The 27,759-nt window shown below is 40.1% G+C and overlaps 2 protein-coding genes, 1 long non-coding RNA gene and 1 pseudogene across 3 annotated transcripts; 1 reads left to right on the forward strand and 3 right to left on the reverse strand.

Moving 5' to 3' along the window:
- Positions 1-2,128: 2,128 nt before the first annotated feature.
- LOC112569099 lies at positions 2,129-7,053 on the forward strand. The gene is made up of 3 exons (XR_003100297.1): positions 2,129-2,665; positions 3,085-3,235; positions 3,581-7,053. It is a non-coding gene; the product is annotated as an uncharacterized LOC112569099 (long non-coding RNA).
- A 9,293-nt stretch (positions 7,054-16,346) lies between these two features.
- Positions 16,347-20,870, reverse strand: LOC112569092. The gene is made up of 6 exons (XM_025246768.1): positions 20,081-20,870; positions 19,397-19,729; positions 18,904-19,212; positions 18,499-18,774; positions 17,689-18,285; positions 16,347-17,576 (listed from the first exon to the last, which is right to left on the reverse strand). The coding sequence occupies exons 1-5, from the start codon at positions 20,169-20,171 to the stop codon at positions 17,927-17,929; spliced, it is 1,368 nt and encodes a 455-aa protein (XP_025102553.1). The 5' UTR covers positions 20,172-20,870; the 3' UTR covers positions 16,347-17,576; positions 17,689-17,926.
- Positions 20,871-21,093: 223 nt separating this feature from the next.
- Positions 21,094-23,864, reverse strand: LOC112569457. Its single transcript, XM_025247246.1, has 3 exons — positions 23,398-23,864; positions 22,646-22,978; positions 21,094-22,272 (listed from the first exon to the last, which is right to left on the reverse strand). The coding sequence occupies exons 1-3, from the start codon at positions 23,465-23,467 to the stop codon at positions 21,944-21,946; spliced, it is 732 nt and encodes a 243-aa protein (XP_025103031.1). The 5' UTR covers positions 23,468-23,864; the 3' UTR covers positions 21,094-21,943.
- A 2,560-nt stretch (positions 23,865-26,424) lies between these two features.
- LOC112568953 lies at positions 26,425-27,465 on the reverse strand (annotated as a pseudogene).
- Between the last annotated feature and the right edge of the window lie 294 nt (positions 27,466-27,759).

Below are 27,759 nucleotides of genomic sequence, written 5' to 3' on the forward strand. Positions count from 1 at the left end.
ATCAATATTGTGAAGAACATTACATTTAACTAGCTTATCTGAACTTTAACTAATGTTGTAGATGTTCGAATGACGTTGAAGTTAATAGCATGATTTGAATTTGAATTCTTTGAATTTCAATTAAATTTTTCGCTGACTTCATAATTTTAATAGTTAAGGATTTAGTTTAGGGATTAAGTGTCTGGGGATGAAGTGCTTAGGGATTAAAAGTCTAGGGGATTAAGTGTCAGGGATTAAGTGTCGGGATGAAGTGTCTGGGGATTAAGTGACTGGGAACCATTAAGACCATTTGATGTAAACTGTTCAGCTTTGTAACGATGTTATGTAAACATTAAATTTTTTCTCTATTTTTCATAAAAATAAGTCTACACAATTATATTCTCTTTTTATTTTCGTCTATAACTGAGACAGATTTCCAGTTGAGCTATGTATGCAAAACACTCACTGCGAAAGTTGATGTATGTTGTGTGATGAGATCCACTGCTAAGAATTTCTGATCCAACTCATTCTATACATATACTGTAATCATTTTTAAAAGGTAACCTAAAAATATTCATTAGAACATTCTGATAATATTTTAAATCACCTGTGTGATCTTTTTCTTTGTTACTATCCTTTTTTCTCTTTCTGACAACTTTTCGGAGCTGTATTTTTCTAAATCTCTTTAATGAAACACTCCATCTTCAGTAAGACATAATTATGTCAACCGTTTTTAGCCAGCGTTTAAACAACAATCAAGAAAAAAGCTCTATATATATATAAGTGTTATCTCAAACGAAGCTTTCTGTGATTGTCGTCGAGATCCGAAACCAACGGTCGATCTATAGGGATGTGCTTAACAAAACTATAATGCCCAATCCTAGCCTCAGATCGAATAACCGAAAACCCAGTGTAGTCGTTTGAGTTTCGCCCTGGAATAACAAACCACAAAGTTTGTCTAAGGTTCGTATGGTTTCAAAATGCACGCACTTGTTGATGCTGTTCAATGCAGCAGGTCACTGGCATGCACTGATGCACAGCATTCCACTGCAAACGACCTTTTCCTCCCTCTCAACCCAGTCTCTCTAAAACCACGAACTTGTATAACTTGACTGCTGGCAGACGATTTTTTCCAGCAAAATTAAATACATATGCCACCCTTCCGAGTCTTTCCGACAGCCCTTCTTCGTGCCATTCTGTGAGCGGGAGGAGGTGGTCCTTGCTAGATTAAAGTTAGGTTACACCTATGTCACGCAAGGACTCCTCTTACATGGTACGTGTCATGATATGATTGTTTGCCTTATATACACGTCCATGCTAAAACGTTGTCGAAAAATCTAGTAAATCTGTTTGGTTCGTGACTGTTTGCTACCGATTTGACATTTTATCGTTATTGGTCTGCGCAGAAAGTGTAATTTATGTTGGTCGTGATGCTGCGCGCTTTAAGTTTACATTATAATTATTTTGTTACTGGCGTCTTCAGACCCGTGGACGAGAGGTAACTCTTCCAAGAGCAGTATCAACTACTAGTAGTGACCTCCCTTTGATTGCGAGGTATGCAGCCGACAAGAGCTGTGGAGTGTTATCACGAACTCGTATACACGTCCGGGCTGTTATAAAGTATAATATAAAAGATATCCGAATCTTTGTGTTTCAAATCTATATCGTTGCATTAGAAGCAAGAAGGGAAACATGAAGGTCTGCTGTCTGCATCATTACTGTGAATGCCCTGTACGTGGCAGTGGCTGTCGCCAGTACGTGGTCTAATTCAGTCATATTTTGACTTTTGAATGTGATTTTCGTATCGAGACGGTTTTCAAATGAGAAGAAGTTCCTTGTTATTTATGCTTCAAAAAGCTCGAGGGAACTAAAAAAAATCCCCCTTTGAGATAAAGTGTTATAAAAATTTGGATTTACAGTTCGTTTGGAGATCTACAATGAACTTGAATTTTATGCGTCTATTTTCCTAGGTTTCATAAAATGCACTGCTATTTGGTTTTCTTCTCAATAGGGATTTCGCTTTTTATCGCGCGTCATACATTTGATGGGATTTACACTAGGCCTAGAAGTGGGGACAATGATTTTCAAATGCGAATACAGCGCGTGGAAGTACGGGCGCTGGCCATTGGTTGGGCAAAAGCATGTTCCCGCCCCTGCAAGGCCTTCTGGGAACCTTCTGGCGTCACGGTGTATCAAGCAAGGCGCCATATGCATTTGGAAAGATCGGGCTATGTGGTGTGGACAAAGCATTGCTTTATAGATTCTAGTCCTTTCTTAGTGGAGCACTGCCATGCCTGAAAGTGATTAGCAAACAAAACAGAAAGTCGGAGAGCTGCGGCCGAAATCTCGAGATTACCTTCAAGCTGTTGAGTACGATTCCTGCATTTAACACGCGGGACGCTTGTTTAACATGGCTGCTGTGGTCTTCGTAATCCTTAATGCAAAAGAACGATTTTTGTGGAATATTTCGGTACTAGACAAAGCCACTCGATGCTTTGGGCGACTAACAGCTGTATCAAAGATTTGGTCGGCAGGATTTTCTGGAAATAATGGGTGATAAAATAGGTGGTCGGTTTAAAACTGCATATCTGGGATTGAGCGTCATTCTGAAGACATGCATAAGAATTAAATTTCCGAGGAGCCTAGAGTCGTCTGCAGCAAGAACTGTTATTCGATTGATGCTCAGGTAAACTTTAAATAACAGTTTAAACACTTCGTTGCTGTATATATCATTGTCCCATTTAATGCCTGTTAAGGAAACGTCATATAAAGGCAATTAGTCTTAGTTGCACGTGTTTGCTTTAACAGCACGCAGTGCCTTAGACAATTTGTAATTTTCCAGTCTACACCTTAATTTGCGTCTTACTATCATGCCCCTCTCCCCACATTCTCTTTGTGTGGTTAAAAGAAGAAAAAGTAATACTTTTGAATTTTATCGTCACTTCAGATACGCTTGACCATATTGAAACGTTTTGTTTTATAATTTTGATTTTTGTATTGAAGTCACTTTCAGAAGCCAAGCAATGCCTTTAAAAAGAAAAATACTCGAATGCCTAGATAGATAGGGGAAAATATTTTGTTATCAATTGCTGTATATTTCAACAGGTCTTCTGCTTTGCTGTTCGTTATGCACAGATGAAGCACACAGAATCGCTGCTTTGAGGTACATAAGAAGAGGATGGTTTATGACGCCCACCTTTGATCACTATGAGTTACAAGAAGCTTTATAATGCAGCACACCAATACAGAGAGCACAGTATGTATGCAAAATACATTTTATTACCATTACATTTTATTTTGTTAATAAAAGGACAAGTGTCAAAATAAAATACATTTCGTACAGGAATTTCATCAGCAGATAAATATCGCATTGTACACAGTGGAATTGAAGGACTGTAGCCACTACCGCTTGTGCGAGTTTGCCAATGTGAGATTAATAATAAGAGTGTGGGAAGGCTTTATAAACCTGAAATATTTATAAATATAGCACCTCTACTTCGTGGGGGAGTGTCTGGAACGTAACCCCTGCAACAGGTGAGGGATCACTGTATTATCTAACATTGATTTGGTATATGGTGGTTATAGTTTGTTTGTCTTACAGATATTGCCAAATGATGTCACTGCCTGCAAGGTCATGGTATCAAACCAGAAAAGGGATGCCATATTATAACAGTCTGCTTCATGCCAAGCATCAAGGTGAAGATAATCGCTCACAATGAAGATAATGGTGTTTACAGGTACTTACTGACAATGTATTTACTTAAGATGTTTCAACTCAAAGGACTTCTGTTACAGAAGGCCATGCTTAAAGAAACATTTTTGTTGATTGGTTGTTCTAAGGTCTGTAGCATAATTTTATATACATTTTCACCAGTATTGCCAATAAAAACAGTTCACGGTCGGGCGAGGTAGCATGTCCTTTAACCATTGATTCTCAAGACTGCAGGACTTTGTCAACGACCGAGGGGTACTATCCCCTAGGCTTCAAGAAAAGATTGAAAACCTGAGACTGTGCATTTTTATTTCATAATTTTCATGTAAAATAGTTTTGAAATGAGAGTGTGACACCCAGTATAGCAATTTATGTATTTGGAATTTATAACTATTAGGTCTTGTCATTTTTTTCTTTACATAAATGTATTCTTAAAACAGTGCCAAAAAATGAACAATGCTCCATGCTCTTAGTCTCAAAGGTTTGTGCTCCACACAGCTGTTTGCCACTCACAACAGTTAAAATAAGCTTGATATTTTTTTATTTATTTTTGTTTTTAGTATCTTCACATCGCACAAATGCAAAGTTGATTTGTCTTTTCCTTTTTTTTCTCTTTTTTTTTTTTTGTTTAATTTCCATATGCATCTTGAGTTCAGCATCAGACCGGCTCAGATTTAAAGCACTCCCCAGGGGAACTTCCAAAAGTAGAGTTAGTGAAAGCAGGCTTCTCATGTTTTTGAAACATTAAGTCGTTGCAGTTGACTGCACAGCAGTGTCTTACTTTGGTGTTTCTCTCATTTAATTGTTAACTTGTGATGGAATTGTAGCACGAGGGATGATCAGTCTCCTGCTCCTCTTGACAACATAAATTAAGGATTAGAATGTGTTTGATAATCGATATGTGGAGTGCATTTTTGTCATGTGAGTTTGAGCTCAGTCTTCCTCAACAAGACAAATCATATGACAACAATTTTCTGTTAATGACGTCGAAACTTGTTTTTATGCTTTATTTTAGCCATGTCTTATCTGAGTACTGCAGGCTCAATCTAATGATAAAGTTAAAGGTAGCAGACAACATTTGCAAAAAACATCTATATTCTTTTGAGTCTTCCAAATTTTTTTTTAAGAACACACCAATAGTCACCTAAGCTATTCTTTTGCACTCGCCCACACAGCTTGTGCTTAAGGCCAGGCATGTCCCAAAAAATTATGTTTCATAGAATGACGCTTGTTGTTTTATACCATATGCTTTGAGCGGAAGTTCAAAAAATTGTTTTATTGCCCTTTATTAAAACCACCATCTGCTTTTCCTTTTTGGACACTGTTGAAGTTGTGTAAAATTGCCCATCTGTCAAAAGTGTTCAATCAATCGCATTTTGCCTGAGCTAGGCGACCCACACCATGCTCACCCAGCCTCTCTTCCTTAGTTTGCGCAAAGCTGTCCCCAGTCTTTTATGAGCATGATTAAGGCAATCTATCTTCTGTACTTTTTGTTCATAATCAGGGTGTGGGTTTAGATCACAAACTGCCTTATATGCTGAGGAGTCACCATCAGAAAGCATATCCATATAACAAAAACCAAATTTATTTAACAGACCTCCCCACACACAATTTTGGCTGCCTCTGACTCCATAGCCTTGCTTGAAAGAGAATGATTCTTACAGCAATCTGGGGCATGCTTTTCTTTCCAAGCAGCTAGTTCAGCTGCTGATATCCCTCTTAACTCTGCAAATTTACATGCATGACAATATTTTGACAAAGCACAAAAATTTTTAAGGCCTGTAAAAGAACAATACCCGGAGGTCATAGATTTTTTCCCTCGAGGCACTTTCTTCAGGATCTAATGAAAATATCATACCCAATCATCCTACTTTCACGACGCCAGTTCCTCTTGTCTTTCACTCTCTCCAACACACCAGTGGTTCGGACAATTGCGCGTTCTTTCACTCAGAAAACAAAGATTCGCCTGTACGAGTCTGCTCGTGTTTACTAAACGAAAACTCAAAAGAACAAATCCTGACTAAAAAAATACAGTCACTAGCACAACGGCTTCTTCATTGACTATCACACTCAATCTTCTGCTCACTCGCGAGGCACATTGTCTTGGCAAAGGCTCTCTTCTAAATCACTCCGTCTTCTATCCGCTCTCTAACCTCTTTCTCCTTCCACTCACTAACGTTCTTCCTCTATCTACTCTCTAACGTCCTTTCCTTCTTCTATCTGCCTTCTAACGTCCTTTTTCTAGCTGCTTCCCAACGTTACCTCATTTTGACGTCACTTTACGTCATTTATCACGTTCCATTTATAAACGTCCATCATTCGCACCCATTCATCCACACACACGCCCAGTCCTAGCACTCTGACTAGATCCATGACATCTACTAACCTTCATGTCTTACAAAAAAATATATATAGTAAAAATATTAAGGATGTTATTTAATCTAGTACAGAATCCGCAAAATCATTAACAGATAGCACCAAAGCATGAAAAATCCCTTACGTATCACTTTTTTGTCATGATTCTGAAAAGTCGATAGGGCCATGCCTGGTATGCCCATAACAGTGGAGAAGGTTTGCAACGTAGCATGGCTTTCTCCGGTTTCGTGACTAAAAAGTGTCATTGGTTGGTTCACTTCGAAGGTCTCTTTTGTGCTGCCGCTGCCTTGGACACGTGGTGACGAGTTGCCAAAATGTTAATAAGGACAATTATCACACTTCAAACTATGAGGAGAAGCCCGTATTCTCACGTACACAAATAGTGTAGGAAAGGCACTTCTCCCTGCATTCGGGACAAGATACATCTGCTAGAGATTTTGCTCTGCCTGCACACATTTACGATCATCTACATCTGCAGTAAAACATCACCAATATTGCCAGGAAAATTCAAAGCTTTGATTTTTTCCCGCGAGGCACTTATCTCCGGATCACTAGTAACAGATGTGTCAGGGTTTTTGGATGTTGCATGGCATCGAATTGTGCAGATGCATTCGTCGTTTTCCTCCATTTTGAGAAAAATAACCTTCTGACGCGTGCAGTGAATGTCTCAGAAAGAAAGAATACTATAGTTGCCATTATTTCATTTGTTTACAACCGGAAAGCATGCTTAGTGGTTTTTGTGACAGCCGAAAATTTTTGAAGTGTGTTCGGGTGACCTGTATATCGGCCAAGGCCAGTAGTGAACACTTGTGATTGGCTGCATGTAAATTGTAAGTACGCATCGTCCATATTTTCCAATCTTTTGTCTTATCTCGAAAAGAGCGAGAATATACTGGTTGACCTAGTTTTTCAAACAAACGAGTTGCAAATTCATAACATTCTAATGTCTCAAAATGGTAACAAATAAAGATTTTTGTCAGATTCTATGACCAGTGAGTAAAATTTATTGTTTTTGAATTTCAATGGTTGCCAGGTCAATGGGCTCTAAAGAAACAATACAACAAAACATTTTACTTTTTCAGGTATGTCCAATTTTCTACAAAGTGACAATAACTTATAGACGAATAAAGCATGGTACATATGCAAACAACTATAAAACAATGCACTATGGCATGCACGGTCTTTGGTTTGACATACCTTTTGTTGCTGAACGTGCCTACCTATGAAAACAAAGACAAGCTATCCAACAGTTAATATGAATAATAATACATGAATAATAACACTTATACTACACACACAGTTTCTTCAGCAGCTTTGAAACATAATGTAGCAGAAGGTCCACTCGGCGTTGAGCAGTTATTTGCTTGGTGATCGTAGAGAACTTTTGCAAGTAAGACCATGGTCTCTTTATCAGTCAGACCAATGTCTTTGGCTTTTCTTAGACCATATATCAACTATAACAACAATATGTATGTTGTGAATGTGTAATTCAGTTAGAGGAAAAAATAATCCTGCTTCCAAGTATTTGTCTCCTACTTCAAACTAGCATCCCTTTTACTTTTTTTTTGATTATGTTTGCAGTAAGTGATAGACATTGATTTTTTTTTATTATAAATTTATAGTATAAACAACAAAGGGCCAAACAATTACTATTTTATTTCATATATTATTAGAATATATATATAATTTATATTTGTTTCAATTATGCTGTCAGTTTCAACTCTTATAGCTCATATTCATGACTCGCTGACCCAAACTACACCGATTTTGGGCGCTGACATTCTCTCACCTGAGATGACATTTTGTTTCCACAGCTATGAAAAATTGGCAGTGCAAACTGAATTCTTGCAGAATCAATATTGCTGTTTTTGTGCATAACAAAAAAAGCAAGAATCATTACAATGTGAACTTGAACAAAGATTATAAGCCAATATACAAAAAAAAAAAAGCCAAAAATTAAAATGCTGCACATTATGCATGACAACTGCAAGTAACATCTTCATTTCTGCCTCCACAGTTCGTGGCCATGTGTCCTTGGGCCGGCCTCGCTTGCGTTTTCCCTCTTCTTTGAGTGCCTTTATTTCTATCACCAAGTCTTTCACTTTATCTTCAAGAGATGTGATGCCAGCACTCACAGAGTTTACGTTTACATTCATATTGTCAATCTTGGTATTCATTTCAGATTTAAGTTCTTTTAGGAAACTTATCACATCCGTTAGGGTAGGTTCCTGCTTAGAAGCTGCGGTAGGTTCAGAACTGTTAGTATTTGAATTCATCTTCTCAGGTGGGGGTCTGGCAACATTTTCTTCTACAACACTTGTATTACTTCTTAGCCATGGCGAAACGTGGTGAAGCAAACAATTTAGAGGCTGCTTTTGTTTGTTTGGGGGGCCCAGGATATCGTTTCAATGTCACCGCACTGCAGAAGTAATGTAGCGATCGCGAAAGTCAAAACAAGAGACAGCGAGAGGCTGTTCAGTCGCACAGTACTCACGGTTTCGTTGCTTGGCCATGGCAGGTCTCCACATGAAGTGCACAAACACCACTGTAAAACATCCACAACAAGCACGAAATAGCAAAGGACTGGCTGGCATGTTTCCTCCAAACACTTAGTGTTGAGAAAACAATAATCTAAAACTGCTTTTGTAATTATATGTACCATAGAGTGTTAAAATAGCATATTTATAGCACATGGCAAATGTTTTTGGGTACATACAATAAAAATTTTGATTTTAATCAATGTTTATCATTATAAACATACTAGTATACCAGGATGATAGATGGAGCAACTTCAAGATATTTCATCACTTGGGAAAGGTGAGCTGAACCTTGATTAAACTGTGATACAGCTGATGCAACAGTTGATTCTTTCATACATAGGCCAAATGCTCCGAGCAACATACGCACAAGGAGTGCTGATTTTTTTTTTCATTGTTTTCCTGGTGTCTTGCATTTGGCTGTTGCTCTTTTATAAAAACACCAAGACTCTGATGATGTGGATTTTCATCTGTTGACATGCAGTGTAAAAGTCCTGCACAGATAGCTCTCCTCACCTCCCAAGTGTTTTTTGATGGCGATGTTGTAGTACTTCTGTAGAGCTTTGCAGGCATTTTCAGTCAAGGCTCCCTATTTACTTCCTTCTAGATTTGCCTTCTTTGCCTTTCTCCTAAGAGCTGCCCCCATTCTTTTATGACAATGGTTGTGGTGTCACCATAAACCTTTGCATTTGTTTTAGCTGAGTAGGCAGTGGAGCCTCCATCTGAGAGCATACGTGTATACCACGTTATGTTTTTCCTGTGACCTTTTCCACAGTATTAGAGCAGACTCCTTCTCCATTGCTTTTGAAGAACCATCATGATTTAGCACACATTTAGACTTGTACTGTTCTTTCCATTCTTTATATGTACTAGAAACCACACCTTCAGCAGCTCATGAGACAAAGTATTTCACATACTTGCAATTTTGGACATTTTTGCGATGACTTTGTCTCGCAAGTCCTGAATGCAAGCCTGCTTCACTGCAAGACAAGTAAGTTGTAAAAATAAATGTGATGACTAGGTACTTCAACGCACACATTTTTGTCACCTCTTACACATGCCTGGCTGGAGATGTCAGTGCTAGAAGTAAGAGAGAAAAAGAAGATAGAGTTATTGGGGTTAAGAATAGAAACACGTAGCCCACACACACGTATATCGGTACACACACATCACCCTCGCTGACAATACGCACTTGCACTTACAAATCATTTAGAATGGTTTCGCCGCACTCCTGCACAAATCCCTCTGGCTCTTGAATAAGACGGTTTATTATGAATAACCTGTTCATGAGTATTTGGAAAGCACTTCCGTCCCGTCTAGTCACTTTGTTGCTTGTGAAGGAGTGTCATATCAAAATGTTGAGTATATCCATTCGGGGAAAAGATTGTCTTATAAAGGGTAAAGAAGTTTACATTTTAAAAACATACATAAATTGTACACATTTAGATTATTGCAATCCGAATGCCTCGTCTTCTTCATTGTCACCTTGAGAGATCTATTCGCTGTCACTCTGACTGCCCGCTCTGCTCTGAGACAAGCCACCCGACTTTTGACACTGCCCCCTGCGCAGCCCTCGGCCTTGACCTTCAGTTGTCTTTGCCGTACCCTGATGGTTGATTTCAACCAGAGACGTTAAAGTACATTATGTAAAACTCAAACTTTTATAATGCTCAAGATTGAAATGCTTCTCGGCTGCTCCAATTAAGATTGCCAAAATAGTCCGGTTAGCTTTTATACAAAAATCATTGCATGGTGATCCATTATCCATAACATTATGATCAATATTATTCTTGCACATATGTAAATAAAGATGATACAAATTTAACAAGGGATATACATATATTATGTCAGCTGAGTGTGTATTAATTTTGTGATGGCAATTTAAATTCACATGGGTTTAGAGGGAGGGGGGATGATAAAATTATCATCTTCATACCTTTAATTCCCATTATACCAAACATTCTTGCAAATTTCATTCTTGCAGAGCGGTCCGGTGGCACAACGGTTAGCGCTGTTAGCGCCTGTCACCAATACAGTGAAGGTTGGCTGCCCTGAGTTCATTTCTCGTCTCGGGCACGCTGATCTTTCTCTGCACGTGGCATCTGTTTACAGGGCTGGCTGCTTGCCGTAATATAGCCTTAGCTGCTGACACGGCGTAAAAACACCAATTCCCCCCCTTCATTCTTGCAATTTTTCCAATCAAAGCAAAGTAGTGTGAAAGGCATTAGCACATAAAAAAACATGGGCAGTCAATAACATAAATCAGGAATCAGTTGATGTGTTTTGCAAAAAACTATTTAAGTGACATCATTTAAAAACTGTGTAGGTCATTGATCCATATTCTGAAAATTAAACCCCCAGTTACAAATTTCAGCTAGTTGTCTTCAAACCTTTTCTAAGTCCCTTCTGTTTTTTGCTTGAGGTATGTCTTGACAGTTTAAAAATTTCCATAAACTTCTTGCACTTGTGGTGTGCCCAAACCATAAACTACAATTTAACAATCATAAATAAAATATTCTCTTTTATTTTCTGTGGTGCTAATATGCTATACATTTGCTCATATAAGCAAGTGCTAACTGACTCTGCTTGGCAACAATTAGTATAATATAAATCGGAGGACAAAGTCTGCATCTGTCCATCAAAGCATTGTCTAAAAATAGACTTAGCTATAGAAAAATCTGAAGCACAGGAGGTTTTAATTTTGTAAAGCCCCCTTTGTCGAGAATTTGAGTTAATGATCTCTCAGCAGGTTCAGAAGTTGTGTCATGTTCAGGTATTAGTTCTTTTATACATAATAAAATGTCACCCCATCACTAGCATACTCCTTGCAATTTTCGCGAGCATCAGCAGCAGACACTCTGCATTTATCTTTCTTATTCAGCAGTGTCAGAGTAATTGTGTGTACATCAACATACAACACTTACATTATAGAAATTATTACATAAGCTCCTTCATTAAAAGCACAAACTGCATGAGCCACTGAACCTTCTACCCTTCTCAAGCCCATGAAAACAGTCTTGGGGCATCTGGACCATATTGAATTTAAACATGCATTATTATTTTGTGTTCCCCCATAAAGTATCCTTTTAAGCAGTTCCTCATCTGCCATTCTTCTATACACAGGGATCACTTTATGATCTACCTGTGTGGTCAGATAGGTTGAAGAAGGATGTTCTTTATGGCTAGGCACTTTCTCATTGTTTGCCAAAGCTCTTTGGTAAAAACACCAGCTGTTTTTCCCTTTTGGGCATTGGCGATGTTGGGGTTTATTGTCTGTAGACATTGAATGCCACAAACTTGCCCAGATTGCATTTCTCATATTATCAGTCCTAGAAGTATTCTCTAAAATAGCTTTTATGTAAAAGGTCTGTAACTTATCACATTTCGCCTCAGTGAGGTGACCCAAGCCACGCCCACCCAACCTTCCTTCCTTATCCAGTTTCCGCAAAGCTGTCCACAGTCTCTTATAAGCATGATTAAGACAATCTAGCTTCTGTACTTTCTGTTCATAATCAGGGTATGGGTTTGTTCTGCCACACTGCACAAGGACATTTGTATAGATGGAATACATTGTTGTTCCATAATCATATCATGAAACTGAAGAAACCAAAGATTTAAGCGAGAGACCTCGCACTGTACTGTGCTTTGCTTCCAGAAGTAACAGACCCATTGGAATACTGTATTGGTCAAACTGATCTGTTTTTGTACACATTATTGAAAAAAAAAATCCTGTATGTAGTAAAGTATACTCGCATATCCTGCACAACGTGTTTTGTGCCACTTGAGATGCAGTTGGGTCTGAAGCCATGAAACTGAAGAAACCAAAGAGGTCAGCGTGAGATCTCACACTTTACTGTACCATTCAAAATAAACAGATCCTATATTGTTAAAACTGATCTGCTTCTGTAAAAAGTATTGAAAATAAAATCCACTGCTGCTATTTCCACATACATTGCATTTATTCTCCAGTGTCTGGAAGTTTCATGTTACAGAAACTTCCAGAATTAACAGACCATTTATGTACGAGGAAAACTAAAAAAAATTACCTTTGGGCTATAAGCTCCATTTTGATCATCTCCTTGTTGGAGATGATCTTCCTTAATGTCAAGACACCATAATAAGAAGGGTGTTTCAAGTTAACACCCTCTGGCATCCCTGTAACTATGACTACAGGTACCAGAGAATGTTTCTTATAAGGGAAGCGGATGTTGCATTCTTCCTTCCCAATGCTCTTCCTGAAATCAAACATTCACACATCAGATACAGTGGTATAAAATTATCGGAACAATACAATAAATACATATTACCTACTTAAAATTCTTCTAGGATGTTTGACATTAACTCATTTCCTCAAACAATTGAGTACTCTAATACTGTACATCTCATACCATCAAATTGCAAATGTCACCAAAAAGTAGCAAATAACCACTTAATAAGCAGCCTCTGATTTAGATTTACTTAAAACACCTTATCACGTGGCCCTCCCGACTACAATGAAAACATATCGGCTTCCTCGGGCTTGGTTCCGAGCGAATGCTGTGCTCGCCTTCTCCCCTCAATTCTCTTCTTGGGTGTGCGAAGAGGGAGGTTCGCGATAATGCCACGCCGCCTCCCTGGCCTCCGAGAACTGCTGGGCCAAAGTCGCTGCCTCCATGCTTTTAGGCATGCGCTCACGGATGGAGGCTCACATCAGGACCAAATCTCGGTCTTCGACCATAGTGGTCTTTCCAGCCAGCTCAACCCAGCGTGTCAAGTATAGCCGGGCCCTGGCTACATATTGCTGGAAGGTCTCTCCTCCTTTACACGAGGCACGAAGCTTCCGCCTATATGTTTCGGCTGTCAAGCGGAACATAGTCAGAAGGGCAATTTTCAGATTTGCATAGTCCTCGTTGTCTTCGTCACTTAGCCCCACGCATACGTCCCTGGCCTTCCCTTTGAGCAGCATACCCAGCCTCACCGCCCATGTGCTGATGTCCCAGCTCTACAGTTTGGCACAACGTTCGAACTGGCAGAGGTAGGTCTCCAGGTCATCGTCCTCTTCGAATGGCGGCATCTTAAGGCGCATCGGTTTAAATTCCATGCCTGATGCATTCCGCCTTTCGACATCGTTACTTATTTTAGCTACCTCCATCTCCTTGCAGAGTTCCTGCTGCCGAATTCTCTCCGCTCTCTCACCCTCTTCCCGTCGGATTCTTCTCGCGGGTCCTTTCCTCCCTTTCAGCCTCTTCTCTCCCCGTGGCGAGCTCCACCAGTTCCATACCCGTCAGGCCTGTCTCCCTACCAATGCGCAAGTACATTTCAAAAACCGTCTCCCCGGTCTGACCTCCGGGCATCGCTGACGGAGAGGGTGACACACGACGTTCAGACTAGAGGCACAGGCCAACCTCCGCGCAGTCCGACCCGTCTTAGCAGCAATTCTGAAACCACGACAAGCTCTTTTCTTGGTGTGACAAACACAATTATCTACAAAGGTGTCGACTTTTGTTTGGTCTAAGAAGTAATGCCCCTGTGAAAAGGCTCACAGGGGCTTTGTCCAGTACGTAATTATGCTCATTTGTATGGAAACAAATTCTTATAAGAATTTGTTTTTATTTTATGAAATGTATTTTATCATCTCGTGATGCAAATGTCAATCAAGCAGAAAGTATATAGTATAAGAACAGAAGTGTGAATGTTTCAGTCATTGACAGTTAACTTATTTTGTTCTTGTGCACGATAGCTATGACTTTTTGTCATGAACAGTTTAAACTGTCTGGCTTCTCCTTCCACCTAGTCAACTGGATTTTCAATATCTACTATGATTTGCCCTATTTTGTGAGAAAACTTCATGGTGAACATGTACCTTTAAACTTCAGTTTTAAAAAATAGATTTGATGAAAGTGGCCTGCACCTGTGTGTAATGGATGTTATGTGGGTCCTGCGCGCAACGGTTAACTTTACTAGCATGCACTCATCCAGCTTGCGCCCACACACTTATTACAACACATTCCTTAAATATAGAAACTTTAGTATGAATCAAAAGAGTATAATTACACAAAAAAGTGCATACATATATATACATAAACGAATAGTTACAAGTATCATTCAGATCTTATCTTAATGCTTAAGTTTCTGGCTCTTCTCCTCACTGGTAATCCAGGTGATAGTTCCAAGGTTTACAAGTTCATAAGCCAAAGTTCACACTTTCACTAATAAATTCCACTGGGCATACGTCCATCAGTTACAGTTCACGATTCGCCAATAAATTTCTTACATCCAGATAAAATAATATTTTAAGTACGTCGGACCTTTTTTACGTCTTACACCAGACGGACCTCCGTCGGCCGTTCGCTACCACGCTACCTGAAAAGTGAAGTTTCTTTCTCTGTGTATCGCTTGGTTCGTTTCCGGTGGGTTTTTCCTTTCTGTAGAACATGGGGTAAAGCCATTACTAAAGGGGTGTTGGTTGCCTCGTGCATTGTTATTGCTGGAATATTTATCTCCCCTGGCCGTACACAAGCGCGGCCGTCCACGTTAGATCAGAGATCTGTAGGGATATATATCTATATCATTAAGTGATTGATTTCCTTTTTCTGTGTATTTGATTTCTGTCTTGAAAAATTTGTCAAAAACAGTACTAATCATAATCAAAGCTTCAAAAGAGAGCCATGGTGAGACGGCTGAAGTGACCATCTCATCAAGTGACCGAAGGTTGTCTTGATCTTTCATTGCCATGTGGAATTTTGTCCACACTTTTTCCTTGCTGCTGTTCTTGAAACAGGTCTTAGACAGTTCAAAACATCTTTCCAGGAACTGCATTCCAGACACAAGTTCTTGTCCTAAGAAAATATACAGAGGATTTCTGTTTATACATGAGAATAGCGTGTGTCACAGTTATACTTCAACACAAGCAACGGCTATTTTTAAATTACCTGAAATTGAACTGGTAAAGACAAAAGTATTCACCCCACACTTTGCCAGGACACATTCTGCCACTAAAAAGTATATTTTTTATGCAATGATATAATAAAAATAATAAAAAGTAGCACAGAAACTTACTGTCAACACTCCTGCAATCTTTATGTACCTCTGTAGGCATGCAGTTATCAGCAATCAGTTTCTCACAGACTTGGTCTACCAAATCAATGTTCACCTGAACGTTTTTAAAACAAAAATTAACAAACTAAACAGGCCTGAGTCCCTTTACCAGGTGCAACATTCTATATACAACTTCCACAAAAATGCAAATTAAACGATAAATAAGTAATGATTCTACTTCAGACATTTGGAAAAAAAACTGCATGCAATCACACAGAAAATAATACAAATATTCGAACATGCGTCGGAATATTTAACAGACTTAGCTTTTTTTGTGCACTTACTTTGATATTTTTGTCATGTGGTATCTTTCCACAAACATCATTCTCAGAATCAACGAATAGATCTTCTTCCACATCCTGCGATAGAATCATTCTTCAAGAAAATTGGTAGTCTTTCACCCATAAATGATGAGAAAAGACTAGATGTATGGCATTTGGCAAGAGAAAAAAAAAACTGATGGCCTTGCACATTCCTAAACATCTCAGACTGCAAACGATCAGAACAAAATACTTTGCACTTCGATGTAACGAAGGATATTGTTCAGGACCAGTCCTGTGTTTATCTGGCTGTGGGTTACAAAGCTTTCCTAAATGGATCTGATGATAACATGAAAGTGGTGCATGTAAAATTTCACATTGATTGTTTAGGGCCATAATTTTTAAATGTATTTGTCAACATTGTAATCACATCACTAAGCTTATGCTTTGTAAATCCTTTAATGAAAACTTTATCATTTATCTTAAGGGCTACCCTTATATGTAACACATTGTAATTTAATTAAAGATGTATTTTTTGCTTGATTGGATATTTAAATAAATATTTCTTCAAATGTGGCTAAAGTTCTTCATGTTGATCGATGGATGAGTATGTTCTGAGAGGTATTTACAATTTTACTATTTTTACTTACAAATATAAAACTTTGAATTGTCAGTTGGTACAGAGGTTTCTCTCCCATAAGATTTGTTCATATTGTATGAATATATTTATGGTCGGCAATTTTATTTAGCATGCTTATATTTTAAATGCATAGCTCGCAACTGTGGACTGCAGCTCTTCCTCTTAAAGGGTGTTGCCCAAAGACCATTTGTTTTGGCAATAAAATATGAAGCAGACCTTTCTGAAATTATGCACATGAGACTAAAGTACACTAAAAAGTTTGGGGGATATGGGTACAACTACTTTCTTTTGCATGTGCTGTCTATTTAATGTCTCACATGATGAACGACATTCTTTACCATAAGAAGTTCCAGAATAATCATGAAAACATATCTGAGATGCTGACCAATACCAAAGTTTTGTACTTTAGTAACATTTTGAATTAAAACTGCAACAACTTCCTGTTGATACATCACCTATAACACTTTTGGATACATACTAAAATTGTATACAGATTCCTTCTGGAAATGGTGAGATTATCTATTGATGCAATCGAATGCACTACTGGAGCTAACCATGTTTAGAAATGAAAAAGTTGTGGGATCCGCGCTCTTTTCGCCTGTAGCAGTTCTTTGTTGAATTCGGTGAAATCTTCAGTCTCTAAATTATACAAGTTCATGCACTCAAACACAATCATAGATGAATTGGTTCGTCAGAAAATGTCTTCCATCCTTCTTATGGGAGGGGAGAAAAACCTCGAGAGCCGGTCCTGTGAACAGCCATCACATACAAAAGAGTGTCCCGACGCGAGATCTGAACCCAGGACCTTTTCACTGCTGTGGTGACAAGGGTTTTTACTACTCTCTACCGGGCGGCCCAGGAGTAAGAAATCACGAGGTGGCGAAAGATTTTTGAGTTTTTCCTATCAGAAGACATTCAACCCAATCAACAGTCTGCTTTCTTTTGCGTGTGTCTCTTAGTACTTTCATGATGTCGAGTTTACTTCTGATAAGCTCCTGCAAAGAAAAAAAATATCTTCATTAAGAATTTTTTATATATAAACATAGAGAGAGGAGGAAGTGGTTAACGTGTAAGACGAGGACAACCATGTCGATGTTTCATAATCACCTGTTTTGACGATGACAGGAAGCAGGTGCTGCTCAGTATCTCCAAGTATTCTCATCTGTTCAGCATACGAGAGGTCACATTCGTACTTTCGGTTCTTCTCTTCCGGTGGCAGCGGAAGTAAACAAGCGAACCACGCGCGCGAGAAACTGCGATGAAGTGTCAACATTTTTTTTGTCTCCACTCCTATCCTCCGCACTAGAAATTAATGGGGTAGGGGTGTAATGTCGGGAAGAGTAACTTAAGATAAAAAAAAAATTCCTAAAATCTCACCAAGTGTGATCTCAAAAGTGAAGTTTACTTGTCCAACATCGTTAGTGATTTGAATCCCGTACAAACCAGACAGGTACAAACGGTCTGTGACGGACAGCGTGCACTGCGACATGTGACGCCTCACTGGATACGGTGTGCACGTGACAGTCGTCGAGGTGTCCAGCTCGTGCTGCGTGGAATTTCCTTTTGCATCCTCTGCTGATGCCATGAAGAAAAGAATGCAACTAGTAGGCGGAGGATAGGAAATTACTTCAAACTGGAGAACTTGTGGTTTGTCACCAACTTTGACAGTTCCAAGATGCAAAGACGAAACATTTCTTGGTTTACCTGTTGTAAACAAACTTGCGACCAGTTTCACAAAACCCTTAAAATTATGTCTGAAATAATTACATATCAGTTGAAATATTTGTAGGACATGAATAAAGCAGTCCTGAAAAGTTTTTAAAAAAATTCCTGAGCCGATTTTTTTAAGTGCAGTGCAGCTAATCATAAAATAAATAATCAGAAAAAAAATTGTATCGAGAACTTTGGTGTACTGACAGGTGACATCCAGTCTGGAGGTTTTCTGGACTTTTCCTTGAAGCTGATTGTTTGCGGAGCACGTGTACAGGTCTGTGACGTCACAGCGCGCGGTTGTTGAGTGGCTGAGGGGAGAGAGGCCTTTCTTCACGATCCGGTTGTCAAGGATACGCTCCAGCTTCATCTCGGGTGTGGGTTGTCCGTCGGCTTCGCACCTGATGGTCAAGGGATCCCCTTCTGACACCGTCATGTCTTCGCTTTCATCGTTGATCGTCATTTTTAGCGATCGATGAGAATCTGGTGACAACAACTCGGTATTCATGAAGCTGATGACAATAAAAGTGAGCTGCAGTCAGGGTTAGTGTATATATAGAATATAGTGCGAACTATAACCAAAGATACTATATACTATCTGCTATAACTTACAGGCCACGCTTGCTGTGTAGACCTCCCCTTGAATAACATCTCCTTGCCACACGACATCACACCTGATCCAGGTGTTGTTATGATCTGCAGCTGCTAACGTCTTCTGATAACGAAGCTCCAGTGGACTGCTTCCCTTTTCTCCAACCAATTCGATCCCAGTAGTGATCCGATTTCCAACAATCCACTTCAGAGATCCCGAGGGAAAGCTGAGGTCAGAAATGATGCACGTGCAGCTGATGTTTGTGTTTTCTTGTACGAAGGGCTGCGGGCTACAGGTCACGTGTGGGTGGGTGGGACGTTTTCTTTCTGCTGCAATAATAATAATAGTTTTCATAAGGCATTGTTTGCTTGGTATGCATTCCATAAAGATTGGCAAACACTGAGATGCAGGTGAATTCGACTAAAAATGAAAAGTTTACACGGAGGAAAATGAGAGACTATAGAGAAAATCAACCGGGTCTGAAGTGCCTGACTGTTGAATCGCAATACTCACGTAGGACACTGATGTTGATCAGTTTGTTTAGCGATGGTATATCAAACAACTGAAAGAGCAACTGTCCCGTGTCCTCAACTCTAAAAGTCTTGGTCAGCCTGAAGTGGTCAGGATTCAAGCACTGGCACAACTGGTCGTTACTGCTGGTGCAGGTATCCTGTGATCTCCGTAATCTACACATTGTGACAAGATGTTTCAAGTCCGTGGGTTTGTGAAGAACAAAAACCCTATAAGGTGCGGTGAGGTTTCGCCATGAAAACTCAATCTCTGACATCAAGCCCTCCTTCACGATGATGGACCCATTGTAGTTGTCCAGAGAAAACCCATAAGATCCTATTACAAAAACATTTGTTGTCGCTGATCAAAGGATCGATAACAATGAAATTATGACAGAAAAAATAATTACATCTCTTCATTTAAATTGACTCTCAATACGACACAGATGCAGACACATAACAAGTAATATCTAAAGTGATATCTAGTCAATATTATCAGACTTTGATTCCCATTACTTAGGAAAGTTCACGATGTATAGCAGCGAATTCTTCATGTGCCAATAATTAAAACTCAAAATAGTAAAGTTTGTCCCGCATAAATCTTCGTTTTTTCCTCAATAGTAAACAAACACACCCGTTCACTCCTCATGTCAAGCATAGTTATCTATATTACTGTTTATCAACTTACCATCTGTGAAATGTAAACAGAACGTGGCGAAAAAACACAGTTTGGAAAAGAGGACGAGGATACTGAGAGGACATCTGACCCGACCTTCCATTACACTAGACACTCGAGCCTTGAAAACAAACAGAACCCAGTTATCTACTGATGACTTCTCGTCTGATTTAGAACGACGGCAGTTAGATGGCAAACGATTCTTTAAATGAGAAATGGTTCTTCACGAGCCAAGTAATCATCCTCAGTCAAGGACGATTACCTACCAAGTTAGTCTTCTTTTAATTTTTCCATCGATTTCGGGGAAGTAATGTTTAAACACTACTACAATGGCTTACAAACAGGGAAATGGTTGAAAATGAGGATGTTTATTTTTAATTTTATATTTTAAATGGTTGGCGTTAATTAACTTGACAGCCCCTCGTTCAGTTTTTACGAATTACTTTTAATAATTGTTTGAAGGCCTTGCTGGGCGCAATTTTGTTTCCTCGCTACTAGGTAAAGGTCAGTGCAGGATAGTGTTTTTACAGATTCCATTGCTCAGATACATATCTCCTTGCTGGAGAAGAGATCAACAACACGGACATCCGGGGTCAGTTATGAAGTGAGGGTAGACGTCTGTCCTGGGGCAACTTGGAAAAGTCAAGAACAATGGTCTTGTTTCCGATGTTACGAAGCGATGTTCAGATCCCGTAGATGATGTTTTACTCCTGAAGCTGTAGTCATAAAGTGGTGGTAAAGGTGTCATAGAAAAAAAAAAACCAAACAAACCATGTAGTGTCCGTGAGGCCTGAAAGTAGTGTCTTGTACCCATCTGTACCCACCCATAAAAAATTGCTCGCCAAACAGGCCTTTAAAGAAAGTTGTTGGATAGAAAGAAAGGTAGATGTCCGCAACATTGAGAGAGCTTGTTTTAAACAAAAGCTTTTCTTCCTTAATTGTAACAATGGGCGCTGCTTGTATTCTTTCCTTTCATTGCTCCCATCTGCACCTCCATGAACACTTTTATTGATTAAAACACTTTCATCGTTTTATTCGTTTCAAGAACAAATCACATTTAATACTGTCACTCTTTCATCACCATTGTTTTCTTCGTCACCTTAAACATGCTTGTATTTAAACACGCATAATAATAAAATACAAATAAATAAATATTTATTATAATATTTGAATAAACCACTCGTCCTCATTAGAAGTTTGTTGTTCTAAAAAACAGCAGTCCTGTGAACATCTTCACATCTGAAGTTACTTGAAAACATTCTCATAAGACTTGTGTTGACTGTGGAAGTGGATAGTTACAACACTGAATTCTGAGACCCGCCAGTTCGATACCCGTGTGGGCCAACGACCTAACAAGATGAGTGGACGATTAAATCTTTTTCTGTGTTTCTCAGTCCGGATATTTTCTTCATTGTATCAGAACAGCCATGTAAATATCTTCGCATAAAAACCCGTGATGTTTCTAGTAAAAAGGTTTTCTAAAGTGTATCAGACCTACAACCATCTTGGCTCTAACGAAAAGTTAGTAGTAGGACATTGGAGAGGGACTGTAAACATCTCGGCACACAGGGGAAAAGTTGTTGTTTATTGTAAAAGTGTGATGTACATCTTCACACAAATTGTTTCTTCAGTAGCAGGAAATCATTCCTTTGTTGCAACACAAGTATCTTCGCACACGTGGTCTGCATCAGGAAACAGTTATTTAAATTAAGTAGCTACTATGTAAACATTGTCACAGCATTTTCTCGATCTCACAACTTCAACTTTAACCCTTTTTGTCTTTCTCGTCGGTTTGTTTGCCTGCTTGGTTGTTTGTTTGTTTGTCCTACAAATGTTGAAGCCTGAAATAAGGTCTGGGTTGGTCATCGGTGCTTGTTACGAGTAACCAGGGACATCGAAAGTCTCAGCTTCCTGCTTCATGTCTCTCGCCTGCTGACGGAGGGACCTCAGGCGGTAACCCATGACGACGGACGACACGATGGCGACCGCACTGACGCACAGCATGGCGACAGTAATCGCGATGATGGCACCGGCGTGTTGCGCAGTCGCGCTGACGTCACTTCCGCTAGAGGAACTCATCGGTTTTCTGGTAGTGGATGATGAGCTCGACTTCCACTTCGCCACTGGTGTGGAGTGTGTGGATGATGAGAGACTGGTCGTCCTGCTCGGATGTGGGGTGATCGTAGTAGTAGTCGTGGTCTTCGCTATTTGACAAAAATAACACTGCGTTATAAACTGCCTTTTCTCTTCTTTCTTTTTTCTTTCTTTCTTACTTTCTTTTCTTCTTTCTTTCTTTTTGCTTTTCTTTCTTTCTTTCTTTCTTTGTTTCCTAAAGGAAGATTTTTTAAAACTTCTGGTCAAACCTTTTTCTTGGTGGCCCTCACATACCTCAGTTTCTCTCTCGATACGTCTAAAGTGGATAGATGAAAGGCGATGACAAAAAACATTTAACAAGTGACAAGACAGAAAGATAAAGGAGAAAGATACGAGATGTATTTTCAATGCTTAAATATAGGTAAAGCAAAAGAATTTCTACAATGATTCGACAAACTAAGTAGTCACAAAGATGATACTCACGTATGACAGAAATATTAACGAGTGTGTTTGGCGGTGTCTTATCAAACAACTGAAAGAGCAACTGCCCCGTGTCCTCAACTCTAAACGTCTTGGTCAGCCTGAAGTGGTCAGGATGCAAGCACTGGCACACGTGGTCGTTACTGCTGGTGCAGTTATCCTGCGATCTGCATAATCTACATATTGTGACAAAATGTTTGAAGTCCGTGGGTTTGTGAAGAACAAAAGCCCTATAAGGTGCGGTGAGGTTTCGCCATGAAAACTCAATCTTTGACATCACACTCTCCTCCACGATAATGGACCCATTGTATTTGTCCAGAGATAGTCCATACGATCCTGTAATAGAAAGAGATAAATTTGGGGTCAGAGGTCACTGAGATAAATAATGCACAAACATTTGGTTCTGATCAAAAGCGTCTCTCTTTCTTTCTCTCTCTCACACACACCTCAACCCATATCTATGGAAACGTAATACAGTTTGATAAGTAACATCCCCGCTACACCAACACTTCTACCACCAACACCATCATATTATCATCGACTTTATTCTTCTTCTTCATCGATGTCCTGTTTCTTTCTGACCAACACACGCGCTGTATGACAACCGCTAGTTAACCCATTGATGCCTTTCTTGCATGACATTTCTACACCATGAACACTATGATGAACTGATGTTAACAAAGTTAACAGGTTCTAAGTCACGATGAGAGACAGACACTAAATCATTCTAACAAAACTCTTTCTTACACACTTACCCCATTCTGAAGCACAAGGCAGAAGGATGAACAATGACAAACCGAACAAAGTGTTGACCCGATGCTCCATTGCGCTCAGAGGTTCATTTTGTCATAAATATTAAAAGCTTTTATCATCTCTTACCAGTCTGCAATGACTGCTTTTTGTCAGTATCTTTTTTTTACAAAGTAAGTTGGACACATCACTAATGGAACTTGACATAACATGAAGTTGTTGGGAAAACCCTTGTGACGCCTTGTTTACATCCGGGTCACGTTATACTAACGGTGACGAAGGAAGATGGTCGGATTTTTCTGGGGTGGAGGTGGAGGGCTGCAAACTCTATGATGACAGTGAAGTTCACATTCTCTCCTCCTCAGCATCTTTTTTAAGGAGGAGGCTGACCCTTCCCTCCTCGGTTCCTCCGCCACTGTAACATGAAGAATGAACGACAAGTTGCTGAATACGAGGTTACGGAAAACTTGGCTACTTGTTTAGATGCTTCCTGAAAAAATCCAGTAGCTTCCTGAAAAAATATGGATGCATCACATAATGAAGGGGTGAAGGTCAATAAGAAAGTATGAGAAATGAGGAAGTTTTCTCACTCGAAAGAATTGATACAATTCGTAACTTACTTTCATATGCAGTTGCCGGAAGAAAAAACAAACTTTGAAGCCTCAAACATTGACAACAACATAATGTGAGAGAGTATCTTATGAGAACGAGACGCAGGAGAGAGCTAAGGAGGGGAAGACAGCCCCTGTTTAGTTTCTGTTGCTTTTAACCTGTGGGCAGGCATTGCGGGAAAAAATGATTGAATCCTGGGGATGCCACCTACCTAGTGGTAATGACTGGCGCTACCATCATCCCCTCTTCTCATGAATCGAACCATTCTTTTCTTCTTTCCAGAATTTTTCACCTTTAAGTAAATAAATGGGTATCTGGAGATGGGTTAACGGGTACAACGGAGATAAGAACGTGCGAGGTAATGGCTGTCAAGTACCCCGGGCATTAATTCCCAAACTGTCAGTGAACATCCTGTTTGCCGGAACTGAGGGTCCATCCAAGAGGTCAGTGAGTTGAGACAGACGAAGTTCTAGCCCTAAATGCTTGAAACAGGGTTCATTGAACCTCCGATCTATTGTCATGGCATGAGCAAATTGAGAGTAAATATTAAGTGAAATTTAGGTTAAGTTAGCACGCAAAATACCTGTATTTCAGTTTTAAACCAACATTGACATTATCTTTTTAGTAAGATTTGTTGACAAGTTTTGTTTTCCCTATCAAGTTAGTTTCTTTGTAAGGTCTCGGTCCTGCAAAGTAATTAAGAAAATGAAAGAAATATGTCTTCACCGGAAACTAACTATCAGCGCCACTGTATGCAGGAACCAACATCTCATTTATTTCCATCTCTCTATCTCTCCATTTTTCCTCAGTCTCTTTCTTTCTCTCTCTCTCTCTTCCTCTCTGTTTCTTTCTTATATCTCTCTGTTTTTTTAACCTCCCCACCCTGTGTGTGTGTGTGTGTATTTGGTACATGGAACATATGAATGAGTTAATGAATGCATACATCTGTGTATTCAGACAAAACTGACGACTTACTGTAATTGTTACAAAACCTGGTGTTTTTGTGTGCAAGATATTCTTTTCTAATTATTTCTACTCATTATTTCTCAGTATTTCAGTTTCGTCAACCCAAGTTTCTTAACCGGTGATCAGTTAAACGCTCGTCTCATTTAAAGAAGTTTGATTATTAAGATGATGGAAGTTACATGATTATAGGTTTATAAATGCTTATGTAACACTTGGCCCATGCAACACTACAAACACGCAAACACACACAAACGTGCATAATATCACTCACACACACACACACACACACGTGCATAATCACAGCACAGCCAAGCCAAAACATTTCAGTGGAACTTTATTTTTTTCAGTAGGCTATCAAGTTCCAAAGATATGAGTTTCCGCCGTTGCCTCGTCGCTGCTCGTGCGCAGGCGCGGGACTGCCGGAAGTCCTCATGGTCAGCACCATCCAGGTGTCCAGGCCCCACCCCAGTTCTGTGGATTTCCCTTGTTGAGCAAGGAAGGGTGCAGCGATGGAGGCATGGTGAGTCTGAGGCTGTCCAGCTTGCCCTTCATGTACTTGTAGACCTTCTTCACGTGTCGCCGCGAGCTGATGTCCGTCGTCTCCATGGGATCAGTGTCAAGGTCGAACAGCATGTACTCTGTGGTGTAGTTCCACTCCGGAGGCTGGGCCACCCCAGGTGGAGGGTTGTACCAGCCATCTTAAGCAACCATCATGTATACAAACATGTCAGGCCAACGACACAAACAGCTACAATTAGAAGGAAAGAAGAGGGACAAGAAAAGGGCAGATCGCAATGAAACCTCTCTATCTTCGTTACCTGAATGCTCTCTCTCTTTTTCTCTCTCTTTCTCTCTCTCTTTCTCTCTCTCTCTCTCTCTCACACACACACACCCACACAAACACACACAGAAACGCAGAGGGAGTAATCAATACCTGGGTGGCCTGGTTTGTTCCACGTCATCTTATAATTTTTGTAACGGAGAGCAGAACAGTTTTTGTCATCGTTGATGTCGTAGACAAACTCCTGTCGTGGGCTGACTCCATTGGTGGAGATGCTGTCCCAAATGTCAAGGCCATCTATATTCGGAATGGTCCCGTCTGCACCGGCCAGGCCTACAAGAGTCGGGTACCTGTGTTTGTGCCCAGGTTATTGACCATCAGGATGAGGTGGTAATTAAATCCCTTCCCCCCTCTCTATTTCTTCTGCTGCTCATATTTTATGATCATTTCAACTTATTTCTGTAAGCAAATCTTGTAATGTCATCTGGCACCTTTTAACGTATTGTTCACAACCGACAAACAACTCAGCACAAAAAAACATGACTATAGGGGAAAAAAGTAGAAAGATAATAGGGAGTGGGGACGATAACGATCAAACATAGTGGTTTAAACGTAAATTATTTTTGCTGCTGCACTAGTACTCCAAAAATAAAATAGCTTATATGAAAAGATATTAAAAAGACTTCTATAAAACTGAAAAATTGTTGAATCATTTTCTAACAAAACGCAGAATGTACCAGTCGACAGCATGGACAAGACCATCGTAGGATGTGTTGCCCCTCAGCAGTGTCTTGCTGTAGAGGAAACTCAAGACTTTGGTTCCTCCTTCCCACAGAGTCTTTTTGCTCCCCCTCAGCGGCCAGTTGCTGGAGCCAGTGTGTACTGGCCCGCCGTTGTCCGAGGTGAAGAAGATGAGCAGGTTGTCCATGTAGCCCAGCTCTTCCAGCACGCGCGTGATGTTACCGATGCCCTCGTCCATGGCCGCTCCCATCCCACAACGCGTCTTCCGGTCTTCAGACGCAGTGACGTCAGCGCAGAAATTGTTGACGTAGAGCTCAGGCACTTCAAGTGGGCCATGCACGGCCTGATAAGCCAGGTAGATGAATAGAGGCTGTGAGCGGTTATGGGTCCTAAGGATGTCGATGGTTCTCTGTGTGTACAGGTGTGTGGAGTAGGTGCCATTGGCGGACCACACCGGTCTGTCGTTGAAGACCAGGTCGTAGCCGTTCCAGTGCCCAATGTGGGTGAAGTAGTCGGCGATACCTGTGTACATGCCGTAGTAGGAGTCAAACCCTCGTCGTGTGGGTGTCATGTCCCATCGACAGAAGCCCAGATGCCACTTGCCCACCATGTGAGTGTTGTAACCGAGCTCCTTCAGACTCTGCGGCAACATTTTCTTGTCTAGCGGCACAGAGATGTTTTCGACTTCTTCAAACACAGAATTTTGGATACCCATGCGAAACGGGTAGATACCAGTGAGGAAAGCAGCTCTGGAAGGTGTGCAGGACGATTGTGCATATGAGTTTGTCAGCTCCACCCCCTCATCCTTCAGTTGCTGCAGGTTCGGGGTGTACATGGAGGAGTCTCTCCACTGAACGTCAGCCCACCCCATGTCGTCAGCGACGATGAACAAGATGTTGGGAGGTGAGGCTGTCAACGACGATGTAAATGCCAAGATGAAAAGCGCAGACAGTAGCATTCTAGTCCCACTAGTTGTTCCCTGGAGCGAGAATATTTGTGTACCCTATAGTCATCAGTGGAAAAAACACATACCATGCACGAGGAGAATGTTATTTAATAACATCTTTTCTGATTGTCTATAATAATAAGAATTTATCACCCAGCTATACTCAGGACGCATTCTTGCTTTCAGAAACTTATCGCTCGTCATGAAAGGAGAAATAAATACCGTTTGAACTTCACCCTCCTGCGTATCGGCAAAACCTGTGTCTCTATGAATTTTAGTTATCATTTTATCAAATTATTATGTTTTGTCATATTTTCTGTA

Source organism: Pomacea canaliculata, linkage group LG7 (assembly GCF_003073045.1).
Source record: "Pomacea canaliculata isolate SZHN2017 linkage group LG7, ASM307304v1, whole genome shotgun sequence".
Classification (NCBI taxonomy): domain Eukaryota; kingdom Metazoa; phylum Mollusca; class Gastropoda; order Architaenioglossa; family Ampullariidae; genus Pomacea; species Pomacea canaliculata.

Coding starts and splice junctions, on each gene's coding strand:
- LOC112569092 (XM_025246768.1), bottom strand. CDS start 20,171: ATGGAAGGTCGGGTCAGATGTCCTCTCAGTATCCTCGTCCTCTTTTCC. Junction 18,775..18,903: donor CTACACAGCAAGCGTGGCCT/GTAAGTTATAGC, acceptor TGTTGTCACCAG/ATTCTCATCGATCGCTAAAA. Junction 18,286..18,498: donor CTCCAGACTGGATGTCACCT/GTCAGTACACCA, acceptor TGTTTACAACAG/GTAAACCAAGAAATGTTTCG.
- LOC112569457 (XM_025247246.1), bottom strand. CDS start 23,467: ATGGAGCATCGGGTCAACACTTTGTTCGGTTTGTCATTGTTCATCCTT. Junction 22,979..23,397: donor GCCTTGTGCTTCAGAATGGG/GTAAGTGTGTAA, acceptor TTTCTATTACAG/GATCGTATGGACTATCTCTG. Junction 22,273..22,645: donor CGTTAATATTTCTGTCATAC/GTGAGTATCATC, acceptor TTTGTCAAATAG/CGAAGACCACGACTACTACT.